Genomic DNA, 13,029 nt, shown 5'->3' with positions numbered 1-13,029 from the left:
CTGAGGTTACCAGGGTGCGGGCCTGCCAGCGGCTCTAGGGGTGACAGAAATGTATCTGTGCCCAACCTAGGGGAGTGGGGCTTGAATGAAAGCCAACCACCTACAACCTAGCGCTCGAGCAGTAGCTCAGCGAGGTGAGTGAAGCCTAAACTGGCGGCCTAAATCCGTAGGCCAGTTCTGCATGGCAGGGTCGGGCAGGAAACCCAGTCTTCTTCGTGAAGCGAAAGACGGCCTAACCCTGCTCAATAAAGACATATATACCACGGAGGCCTGTTTGAGGCCTACCATGTCCTTACAAACCATCCTCAGCACCACGCTGCATTACTCTAGTCACCCCAGAATGCAGAGAAGGGGGCGGGCCTTGGCCTAACGACTCCCACGGGAGGAGGCTGTTTATACAGGGATGCTAGAAACCAACATTCACACAGTGAAGGGTCAGAGGAAGAAATGCTAAAATTTTTAGGAGAGCGCCTCTATTATCCCTGGCACAGCCTAGGCCAGCTACAGAGGCGGCCCTGGTAAGGGCCAGCCTGCAAGCATAGATCTATCTGAGGGCTCGGAGGAGCCACAGCCTTACTAAAGAATATAGTCTGTATTATTCCATACAAAGGGCTGCAGAATCGCTCAGCCTAATGAAAACCCAAACAGAGCTCAAGGGGCGACATACTCAGGAAGAAGTCAAACGGACCTGTGGGCCGGACATAAGATCTATCTGAAGCTCTAGCGTCAGTCAACACTCTAAGTAAAACAATTTAAAGAGAGAGACCAACCACTCTACCCTGAGGTGGCTAGCAGCCCGAAGGCTAACACAGTTACCGTTCTGGCCACCTAACGGGGAACTTCAGGGCCCTGATAATCCAATAAAGTTCTCTTACCTTATTACCTTGACATGACCCCATGACTCTATACAGGGAACGAGGTCTGTAGAGAGATACATTTCGGAATTTTTATTCACAAAAATTTACTCTTGAAAAGACCAGACAGCTCACCTGCGGCGTGCGGAGTGAAGACTCGCCAGATAGTTCTTTATGAACCTGGGGTCCCCCACTTTACATGCCTGAAAGAGGCGTTTCTACTAACCAAGCCTAGGCGGGCCATTGGAACATCGTTCTTATCATAGGCCCAGCGCCAGGCCTGATGTAATGAACGTCTGGGGAGTCAGAAGAGAGGAGAGGGCTGGATTCTCTTTTTAATGAAGCCCTCCGGGGAGATTATCCATCAGCGACGCTGTATGCGCTTGTGCTGGATAACCTCCCTCAGATCCCTCTTCTAGCGGGAGTCACGCCTTTCCTGCGCCCTGTTCCTCCACAGAGGGGGCGCACGAGAGGCGACACTGGCTCTCTGGCCCTGTCTACGGTCCTCAGATCGTGAAGGGCCAGGCCCTCCCGCCTGCCTGGGCGTGGAACCGGATCTCAGCGGTATGTAGGTTTTTTCCTAAAAGCAGCTGAGCGTGCCGGCGGGGCCAAAGAGTTCAGAGGGCGAAACCGACGAATCGAGGAGAAAGGCCTTCTCTTTCTCCTCAACGTCGGCCAGGTTTAACCAAAGCTGTCTCTCCGTGGCCACCATCGCCGCCATCGACCGACTGATCGTGGCAGCAGTTTGTTTGGTGGCCCGGAGCGCAAGAGCCGTGGTTCGGCGCGGCTCAGTAACTGCCTTAGGGGACAACCCTGCCCCCTGGTCGAGATCCTGCAGCAGGTCGGCCCGGTATGCCTGCAGCACCGCCATGGTGTGCAGGGAAGCACCAGCCTGAACTGCTGCCGTGTATGCTCTGCCATTCAAACGCGCTGTTGTCTTTAGCGGTTTGGATGGCAGAGTTGGAGCTCTCAGTGTCGACGCCTGCCCAGACACGAGATAGTTTGCAAACGACTCGTCAAATGGGCGGCATCGACACATACCCATGCTCTGCGATCCCATCAACATCAGCGAAATTAACCCGCTGATGTCAGTGAATACGGGCAGAGCATGGGCTCTTCCATGCCCTCTCGATCTCCGTGTGAAGATCAGGAAGGAATGGAAGGCTCACCTGAGCTGGTGGTGTATGGCCGGGGAGAAACCGATCGCCGAGCCTACCGCGAGCAGTCTCTCCTCTAGCGCGTCGCCATGGCAGCTACAGCCTGTTGGCGGCGCGCTCCACAACATCCACCAGACCTGCATACTCGGGGCAGGGTGGCTGAGAGGGTTCAGGATCTACCTGATTATAAACCTCCTCAGCCATCTCCTGCTCGTCCTGAAGAGCAGCAACTGCAGGAAACCGTCGGTGAAAAATCCTCATCATCGACCTGCAGTTCGCCCTCGTCAGCCGTCGAATCATCTGAGAGGTTTACAGCACTCTCAAGATGATCGACGAGCTCTATCTGGAAGCCCATGATGCAAGTCGCCACTCTGCCTCGGCACGAGCGGGACCATGAGAACCAGACGTTGAACCCCCTTCACTCGAGAAGAGGGCCAGACGAGAGCGAGCGTTTTAAGAGAAAAACGCTCACAGTTCACACAGAGGATTCCCTCGAGAATCTCCCGTGCGCGCTCTTCTCCCAGGCAAGAAAAGCACACTCATGTGCTGTACATTTAATTTTCGTACCGTTTCATTGAATAGCGTTTTCAAACAGACAGTCCCTGAAGACGATGAGATGATTTGTCATGTTTGCAAGGCGCCCTTTTATACTTCCAGGTCGCACGTTAATCATTCACGCTAATGATTCACGGGCTGTCGCCGGTCAATATGATTGACGTGATTTGATAGTGATTTCAGACACCTGTCACGCCTGAGGCGTTCCCCATAGCGTCGTTGACGTATTGTTGAGTTCCCTTCGAAAGGGAACTACACAGTACCTCAACAACGGGACATAGTGGATGCAGCCTACTCGTCTCTTCGTGGAGGAGGAAAAACAAGTTCTTAAATTGTGGCCCACAATATTTCTTGTAAAAAAAGATTTAAATGCAAAAGAAAATGTATGATAGAGCGATTTTTGTCAATTGTATGTTTTAATTTAAAATGTTTGCGATGGTAACATAAGGCCTACATGTTTAAATGTTTTGCCACTTGCTTGAGCAACTTAATAACGTTAAATCTATATAGAAGTAATGCATTGAATAATACGTTTAAGTGAAGTTTAAACTTAAATACATCTGTGAAAGAATGTATACCTATAACTGTGTACAAATATAATCGCAACGTTGAAACTTTTTTTATATTATTTTATAAAATACGCTGATATAAAATAAAGAATAAATATATAAAAAGAATAAATGTTGTGTTTGTGGTACAGCCGTAGATCAGTTGCGCACTGCAAACGCAGCATATGTGAAAGTACAATAGCGGGTGCTGCTCTTGCGCCGCACACGGAGTATGTGTGAAACAGGCGTTAGTAACGGTAAACGGACTCTGCACGAAGCTCTTTTGAAGCTGTCAAATGGTATCGCTATATTGTGATTATTGCTGCTCTGAGGCTACTGATCTTTTTTTTTTGAAGAAGAAGCATTAATGTTACTCTTGCCTCGGAGAAAACAACACGGGAATATCGACAATTGTGTATATAAATTACTACTTATAGGGCTTGAATTACAACCTGTGGGCAGTTTTTCTACATCCTTTTGTGAAAGTCGTTTTACACGGCTTAAAAGTGTAAAAACATCTTAAAAGTGCCGTCGGAGCTACCAATCTCTGTATAATGGCCGTTGGGGCCCTCTGCTGGTAGGGAATCGTAAGATGGCCGCTCAAACGCTTCCGGTGGCTTTACTGCCTGATGGCAGTTTAGAACATCATGACCTATCCAGGCATTACATAAATCAGTGGTCGCAATACAGTTTTGAGTTTAAATCACTACACTATATTGTGTTTTTACCATGGTAGCTGTAGTTTTTGTAACTGGCTACGTTTACATGCACAACTTTTGTTTCAATCGGACTGAATTCAATCCAATTGATGAATCTGAATGTAGTGTTTATGAACGCTAAACATGTGATCGGGATATGCGCGTTTATATGTCAAGCTTCAAATCTAAACAGATTTTTTTGACATGCGCACACTGCACAAATATACTGAGTTTCCCGCTGTTTGCGTATAATAACCATTCTCCTACATTGGTTCTTTATTTGTTTTAAACAACAGACTTACTATTTATCCATTTCTGGCCATAATTTGGAGTAAATGAGCATATGAACCGTTGTGCCGTTTATTGCGCCCAAAACCTGTTGTCTGTGGCTGAAAATCCGAAACAAGGACTGGTGGGATGTTGTCTTGCTCCACTTCACAGACAGAATTTTAGAATGACAGGACACTCATTTATATGACACTTTATTCAACAGGAAGAACAGCTTGTTCCGTGCGTCATACATCATTACGCTATTTCAACGTCATTGCACATGTGCAGTCCTTTCAGTTTCGGTTTTCAATCCGATCAAGTGTTTACATTTCCTCTCGATCGGATTAGAAAAGGAATAAACCACCTCTTTCAATCGGATCGAAATTTCATTCGAACGATTAAGGTGTTTAGCCTACATGAAGGCTTTTCAGTCTAATTGAGCCGTCAATCCGATTACTAACAGATTATTTGGTTGAATGTAAATGTAACCACTTATCCTAAAGTACCACTTTGTTTTCAGTTTATGTTATTTTCTATATTATTTGATGACTGTGGTAGCTCATACCATTTACTAATACAATTAACTTTATTGTATTAACAAAAAATAGCTTGGGACTGCATTACATTATACTGTTTATTCATCAGTGTTAGTGATATTCTTATAATTTATAAGTATATGTATGTTAAGTTAAGTTAAGTTAATTTAAGTAAAGTGCTTGTGCGTGTGTTACTCAAACCATTTTTGAGTAATACATTTGCTTGGTTAAAATTGATAAAAATTTGAGTCGTGACTTAATGTCCATGGTAAAATGTGGGTCCCGTGGCCGAACCAGTTGAGAACCACAGCTATAGACATCCTTGGTTGAATCTGAGAAATGTTTTCATTGAGAAGGGCACATACAATATATCAGAGATCTGAAGCATCTGCTTGCACTAAAACCTGATAAATGCTGTTAGACATTTTGCTGGTGTACAATTGATTTGCTTGCCTCATCCCAACCAATGAAATCATAAATTAAGCTTTTCACTAAATTATCTGATATTTTATGTTCTTTGTGCCATTATTCTGACATATAAACCACACTTTAAATAAACGAAAAAACTATCCAGTGATGAAATGTTTTCTGTGATGACACCAATCTTGTGGGATGTCCTAACCGCCGGGATAATCACACAACGCGCACACGTCCGATAATGACGTGTCTAATTCGCGAACTAATGACTCATTTGAACCGATTCGTTTTAATGAATGGTTAAAACAACTGATCTTTACAACACTGAACTCACGAGACGTTTGAATCTGTGTATAACTAATCGGTAACACTTTACAATAAAGTAACCCCGTTTGCCCCCGCGCTAACATTTAAAATCAGCGTGTGTGTGTGTAACATGCTGGGACACAAGGTGGTAGAGTACATGCACAGGTAGGCTATGTTATGAAGAAATAGAGTAGCTTATCCATCGCTACTGTAAATTAGAATTAAAAAAAAAAATAATTTTCCTTCCTATCCCTTGCTGCCACTGGAGAAAAAAAGAAAAAAAAAGAAGAAAAAAAAGTCCCTACCGACCCATGACCTCAACTGACAACCAACCGGAACCAAACTTTTTTATTTTATGCCTTAGGAGCTTCTAACATATGACGTCTCTTCCATTGATGTGGCTTTAAATACATGATCTGAATTTATTTAAATCATAACAATTATTATTAATAATATTTTACAATTTATATTAAGAAAATAACTAAGATGATTATTATATTAAGATCATAATTAAGACAATAATGTGACTAAATAGCTCCAAAGCTTTGTCTAGTATGATTTTGAATTGATTTTAAGGTTTCTATGGCCCAATGGATTTTGATGGCCCAAATGGTAGTTATCACAAACTCACCTTACTTCACATCGGTTTCATCCTCTGTAATTTTTTCACATTTAAACTGACGGATATTTCAGTGATTTTTATTGTGGATGCCAAGAATTATTCTACGCCAAGAATGTATTTATGAACAGTCTTAGCTTTAAGGTTAATTTGATCATTTTAATTTGAATCTTATGTCTAAAATAAAAATAAAACCCTTCTGTCATGTGACCTTAAACTAGTTGGACTTAAAATTAAATATCAAACACACAAAATAAAAACCATTGGTCTGGCAATCCAGCAAATAGAAGTATAAACTATTTTACTGCACGTGGCTGACTGTTTGGCAGCTGTCTTGTTTGAGTTCATGTAATGCTTATGGATGTGTACATTTGATTATGACAACTAACATACCTACAATTTGTAAAACCTATACAACACACACAAATCAGCAAGTACACACAGATTACCTTGGCAGTGAGTGCTGTTGAGTCTCTTGTATCCCTGAGGGCACGAGGAGCCAAAGTCCTCTACAATAGTGTGGTGTTTCCCTGCATCTGAATGAAAAAAATTCAGAGAATTACCTATCATTTACTAAACCATCAGTACAAGCTGCTTTGTTCGATTGATTAAGCCAGAGCATAACAATGAAACATCAAACCAATATGGGGAATTTTAAACAAAGTTAAATATAAATGAATGTGGCAGAAAGTGTTGAGAGAATTGATGAAAGCAGTGTCTGTGAGGGGATTTAATTTAAAGTTTGAGAAGAAACTGGTAGCATGGTGTGCAGTGTGTGATGTGGTTCATTTCTGTGTGTGAAAAAGAGAGAAAAGGGCTGCAGTGGGAACATTTCTCTGAAGCTGATATTTTCTCTTCTGTATAAGAACATGTGAGAACAGAGACAGAGTGGCTTTCCAGAAAGGCTTTTACCAAAGCCAACATTTTTTCATTCTTTTTTCCATCCTTCACTTTTGTCTCCTTTTACTGCAAAGGGTGTGTCATAGGAAAATATGGTGATGTTGCTGAGGCACGAAGACACTCGCAGACATACACACACACTCCAACGCAAACACTAACACACATCCGCTGACACACAGATGCGTTCACCAGGCCGGGATCACCGTCTGAGCTCTGAGACATCAAATGGGTTACAAAGAGAAAGTAGAGTGAAGAATTTTTCTTCTAGCCTATTTTGAAACCTAACTCCAAGACTGCAATGTTTCATTCTCACCCGTGAAACTATGACTGGGTGAATTAAAAAAACGAAAGCAGTGGACGGTGAGATTAACTTTTTTTTTTTAAAGAATGGGAAATGGGAACGGGTTGTTTTTGGCTTGTAACACTCTTTGATCTTAGGCAGAGACAGTAAAATGTAACTCCCAAAGAAAGCAATGTTATATAATAGAAAATAACTTACATGGTAGTAATGGGCATTTGAAACATTTATTTTGGCCCCAGGAATTACCCACACTGCCACAGCAGTCTTCCTGATTGGTCAGACCAGGGAGAGGGTTACTACTACACTACAAAAAGAGAAAGAATGAGAATTAAAGTGGTTCTTTTTATTATTAAAAAAAAAGAATAATAATAATTAAAGGGCAAATCAGATTTTCTGTATCATCTCATCTACTTCTGTAACTCACAGCCTGTTTGGGTGTGGTTTCCTGGAAGCACCTCCCCTTGGGCTTATATGTCTGTGGAGGGAGGCGGGTCACAGTCTTAGTACCGTGAGGCTTGTTCTCCGATTGGTCAAGAGGATGAATGACAACTGAAGTGTCTGGCGCGTGAACAACACGGACATTGACCTGCACTGGAAAGATGAATAAAAATTAAACAATAAGATTTAGATCCAGTTATTTATTTTTAAACAAATTCTTAATAATAATGAAGTGTAGAAATCATTAAGCATGCACTGAAAAAAACAATAAGTACTTAACTTAATTTTTCTTTGGCAAGTTTTTGCACATATTTTTAAAGTAAATTTTACATATGGAATTTTTTCAGGTGATATTTATATTTATATTTATTCATACTAAAAATACTGTAAATATGTTCATAATCTGTAAATGTTTATTCTGACAAAACCCAACTGTGACCATATATTTTTATAGTATTTTCATATTTTTTATAATTTTATTTGTAGAATTTGTAGTATATTTGTATTACTTACTTGTATCTGTATTTGTATATGTGCACTGGTAGATTCAGTACCAAGGAAAATTCCTTGTGTGCGCAAGCACACTTGGCAATAAAGCTCTTTCTGATTCTGATTCTCTGATTCTAAGTAAACTCTGCTTAACTAAGTTAAGTGAAAGTAACAAAAAGCTAGTAAAAGGTTCAGTAATATCTATTTAGTTGAAGTTTCCTTTGCAATACATTTCAATCAAACAATATAACATTGAACTAAACATTTAAATAATGAAAACAATAGATATTATGGGAATCACCACATTCACAACAGATAATACACATTAAGTGAACGCAGATTCCTCAATACTTGGTAGACAATACACAATGACGGTAACATTTGATGGATCGTTTTTGTGTTTGAATGTGTCATTTTGAGTAGAAAATTAATTCCAAATGTCACAAAATGGCAAGTTACTAATCCTAACAACAAAAGCATTATAAAACAGTGTATATACAGCTGGAAAACAGTGAAAAATCTACCTCATTATTTATTCAAGGCCCAGTGCATGATGGGAACACCAGTATCAGAAAAGTTGAGTAATTGAACTTAATTTCATAACGTTGATATTTACACTTCCATTTCTACACGCTTGAATTAAGTACTAATATATAATTTACTTAGTTTTTTTATTCTTGCTTGAACTAACCTTTTCGTGTAAATTACATTGTTTTTTCTGTTGTATTTACTTCACCACAAAATCATTTTTATCAGTGAATATATTATTTGATATCACAAATTCTAGTACAAAAATGTAATTTTAGTATTATTTATATACTATTGATGAGTATTTATTAATCTTTTGAATATGTTAAGCTTTTTAGTTTTCAGTTTTTAGTAATTTTGTTATGTACTTTTGTCATTTATTACGTTTTTTTATGTTTCTATTGAGCTTTATTTATTTTTTTAGATTTTGTAATTTTGTTACTTCAACTTATCTTATTTAGTTATTTGCCAAAGAAACATTTAAATTTTAAGCAAATATTTTTTGTTCTTTCTTTCTTTGTTTTATTTATATAGCACAATTTAATAGAACTATAGTTGCCCAATGTGCTGTACAGAGATAATAAGAGTAATACCAATAAAACATAAAAACAAAAGATACAGAAATGTCATAAAGAAAACACATAAAACATGACTCGGCACCCAGATGAATTAAAAGCCTGAGATGATAAATGAGTTTTTAACTAACTTTAAAAAACTAGATATTGTCTGAGCCATTCTAATGTGCAAGGGTAACAAGTTCCACAGTTTAGGTCCAGCAACCAAAAATTCCTGATCAACCCCTAAGTTTTAGTCTAGAGCTGGGAACAGTTAAAAGCAACTGATCAAAAGACTTTAGAGACCTGTATGTCGTTTCAGTAAGGCATCAAGGTATGTTGACACCAAACCATTCGAAAATTTCTACAAACAAGACAATAAAAAGTTGTATTCTACACGGAAACGAGTGATGTTGGTTTGCTTTCATCTAAAATTTCTATTTTATTTTACTTTAGATTTATTTCAATGAACAGAAACTTTTATTAATAGTTTTAGTTTTAGTTAACAATAACAAACACTGCAAAAAACACATTAAACATCTAGACTAAACATAGACCTAGACGACATGTGATCATGTTTCCCTGTGCACATGCAAGACTATCCATCCCATATTGAGCTACAGATGCACAGAACGTTATAGAAAGAGCTTTAGCCAATCATTATTTCAGCATTAAAATATTCTCACACCAGATTTACACACACAGACATGAATGAATGCGAATGAGACCACAGTTCAGTTCAAATGGAAAATGAAAATGTCCTGTGCACCAATTACCTTCAGAAGAGTGATGTCCAGTGCCTTGCAGAGTGAACACAGAGTGTGTCTGTGTCATCTGCTGCCGCCCACCTGTGCCACCTGGCTCTGACAGACTCTGGGAGATTCATTTATTCTCAGTCAATTATTATTCTAAAAACATCAGGATCTAACAAAATTCTTAAAGGACATGAGACACATTCAGAATATTATTTCTATCACAACTGTCTCTGCCCCATCAGTTTGTTTGTTAAGAATCAAGATGGCAACTGGAAAAAACAGTTTTTGATTTGTCTAAGGGTGCATTTACAGATAAGTCAGTGGAGCAAGTGGTGTAAAGGAGATGGGCACCTGCAGGGTGTAGACAGGCTGCTTGTTGCCTCGAGAAGCTTGAGTCCGAAGTGGGAATTGGCAGAGGCGTCCGGTGAAGCCTGGTGGACAGAGACAGTGTGTGCGGGTACTGCACACTCCTCCATTCATACAGGTGAGAGGACACACCACTGCAAACACACACAGACTACAGATTAGGCATGCCACATAGGGTTTGACAATATTTATATAGTATTATTATGAACTATCATATAATTGAAATATTATTGTACTGTATATCATATAGTTGATAAATAAATTAACGATACTTTTTTCCACATTTGTATATCTGCTTTATATTGTTGTGCGTCAGACTGTGGTTTGGTTACAGCGCTCTTATGTGGTCTAAAAAATCAAGCCAGGCTTAACCAGATTATTCTGGAACACTGGCACAAGTAACATCATTATTTAATACCAGTTTGGTGGTTTCAGAGGGGAAAATCCAGTGTCTGTTTCTTATTCTGTTCTGTTCTATGAAGAACTACTCTAATCAACAGTACATTTGGTGTCAGTTGAATAAAAGGTAGAGAATGACAAATAAAACATTCCATTATAAAATCATAACATAAGGGACAGTAATGACAGCAAGCATAGTAAGAACTGATATTTAATGCACAGAGTGGAATATAACCCAAAGTTATGGATTTCTCAAATTTACAACAAAAGAAAAAGTGTAAAATGAAAATCCAAGTTGTAACTGAGTGTAGTACTACATTAATGCAAGCAATGATTTTAAAGAAGTAGTTCACTTTAAAATGAAAATTACCCCATGATTTATTCACCCTCAAGCCATTCAAGTAATAAATCTGCAACTATATCTGTTTACAATAAGGTCTCAGTTTGTTAACATTAGTTACTAACATGAAGTAACCATGCGCAAGCCACGATACAGCCAACAAACATGAAGTCAGTAGACTGCAAAAATCTAAAAAACAAAACAAAATCAGATTCTTGATTCCAGACAAGCAGAGGAGCATAAAGGCATATGATCAGGCTGGCAGTAGCAGACTGTGGCTTCTCCTGTAGCTTGATGAGGACAACACACGGAAACAATTATAGCTGGTGGGAGTCTGTCTGCGTGCGTATGATTACCACTCACACACACTCACGCTGATTCAAGCTCCCACAGCACCGCCATTCTTACTCTACGTTCAAATAGGATGACTTTATGAGAATGTGATTAGTAGAGAAACAATTAAAGAAAAACCAAGACATCTGACAGACATCAACAAACAACCAGTTTATATAAAACAAAAATGACCTTAAAACTAAAAACGTACTTTCTTTATTCCTTTCATCCTTGATTCATTACTTTCTATCTTTCTAATTGCCAGTAATCATAGCAGAGACATATATTGAATGTAAAGTGCCATTCTGTCTGTGTCTGCATCTGTACCGTGAAGCTTTGATGTCTTAAATGGGTGTGCATTGAATACATATGTATATATATGGTGTGTATATTGTGATTTTCTATGTAGAAACTTGTGTTTTTGCCCATGATGTGCATATGTATTCATAAGTTTGTGTAGGCTTGTGTGTGTGTGAACCTGTCTGTGTGTGTGTGGGAATGTTTGAGTGTGTCTGTGCTTGCTGAGTTAATTGCAGTACTCCAGACAGACAGAGGTTTCAAAAATACAGCTTTAGACTTCACTACACCACTAATTCACACACATACATGTGACTTTTCCCAGCAGCCTTTAGCTCTCAGGACATATGCGATGCTCTTGTAGTATCTTGTCCTCTTATAACGAAAATGTAGGTTTTTCCCCTAATAAAATATTTACTGTAATCCCAGAAGGGCCAGAACACTTACAAAAACTCTAGAAATCTTACAACATAATGTGTGCTTATGATTTCTGAGGAATGTCAAATACTTTCTTACTCTTTGTCTGCGCCAAAGAGAATGGTAATGGATTTAACAGACCCAATATGAGTGCGTATGAGTGCGTGTGTGTGTGTGTGTGTGTGTGTGTGTAGATGGGTGGGGCGTATATAATGTGTGATGATTTTCATCAGGGGTGTGTCTGCTTTGCTCGTCTAATCCACTGCCAGTCTGAAAATCACTATGTATTTACAGAAAGAAGCTGAAAGCTTCATTCCAGCTTCCTCACACCTCGGTATAAAGAGCAGGCAGCTGAATCCATAAACCTGCCACATCAGTGAATAAATCATCTTCACACACCCGAGCCTGTAAATGCTTTAATCTGAGACATGCAGGAAAAATAACCTTAGATTAAATGATTCTTAAAAGATTTTTGAACATCAATTTAATTTCTGTTCTGGTCATCACACTACTAGTAAACTCTTGGTTTGATGTAATACATATATTGTGGGTGTAAGTCAAACTACTCAATAAAAGTAGTGTACATCACATGACAGTGGGTTACTTCAGCCTTAGTCAACTAGGTAAAAGATCATTTAAAAAAGCATCCTGTGCCGAATCAAAATTATATGAGATGTCTTTCATCTGTAAATTCTCCCAGACCACAATATGATTAGAGAGCAAATTAAGACTTTTGCTCTCAATCTGTCATCTAGGTAAAACACAAAAAAGTATCGAACTATCTTAACAATGTCTCAGACTGTGCTCAGATTTGTCAAGATACCAAAGTCTTCAATCAAAAGTCAGAGGTTTCATTATGAACAAAAACATCTCTTATCAGAGGTATGCAATACAGTACTTGTATTGCCCCTTATTCTTATTGTATGTCAATAAGAGTCTCTTGAGATCAACT

General features: G+C 39.1%; 1 protein-coding gene across 2 annotated transcripts in view; it reads right to left on the bottom strand.

Moving 5' to 3' along the window:
- ltbp3 (latent transforming growth factor beta binding protein 3) overlaps positions 1–13,029 on the bottom strand; it is a 68,477-nt gene that overhangs the window by 29,644 nt on the left and 25,804 nt on the right. For both annotated transcript variants that reach the window (XM_077231218.1, XM_077231219.1), the window contains exons 2-6: positions 10,277–10,425; positions 9,947–10,043; positions 7,586–7,752; positions 7,360–7,465; positions 6,410–6,496 (exon numbers count right to left, since the gene is read on the bottom strand). In XM_077231218.1, coding sequence (XP_077087333.1) covers positions 6,410–6,496; positions 7,360–7,465; positions 7,586–7,752; positions 9,947–10,043; positions 10,277–10,425 — 606 coding nt within the window. The remainder of the gene's footprint in view (positions 1–6,409; positions 6,497–7,359; positions 7,466–7,585; positions 7,753–9,946; positions 10,044–10,276; positions 10,426–13,029) is intronic.

The sequence above is a fragment of the Siphateles boraxobius genome, unplaced genomic scaffold (genome assembly GCF_051911475.1).
Source record: "Siphateles boraxobius isolate OS27281-9 unplaced genomic scaffold, OSU_SipBor_1 16, whole genome shotgun sequence".
Classification (NCBI taxonomy): Eukaryota; Metazoa; Chordata; class Actinopteri; order Cypriniformes; family Leuciscidae; genus Siphateles; species Siphateles boraxobius.
The sequence above is the reverse complement of the archived record's forward strand: the minus strand, read 5'-3'. Positions and strand labels throughout refer to the sequence as shown.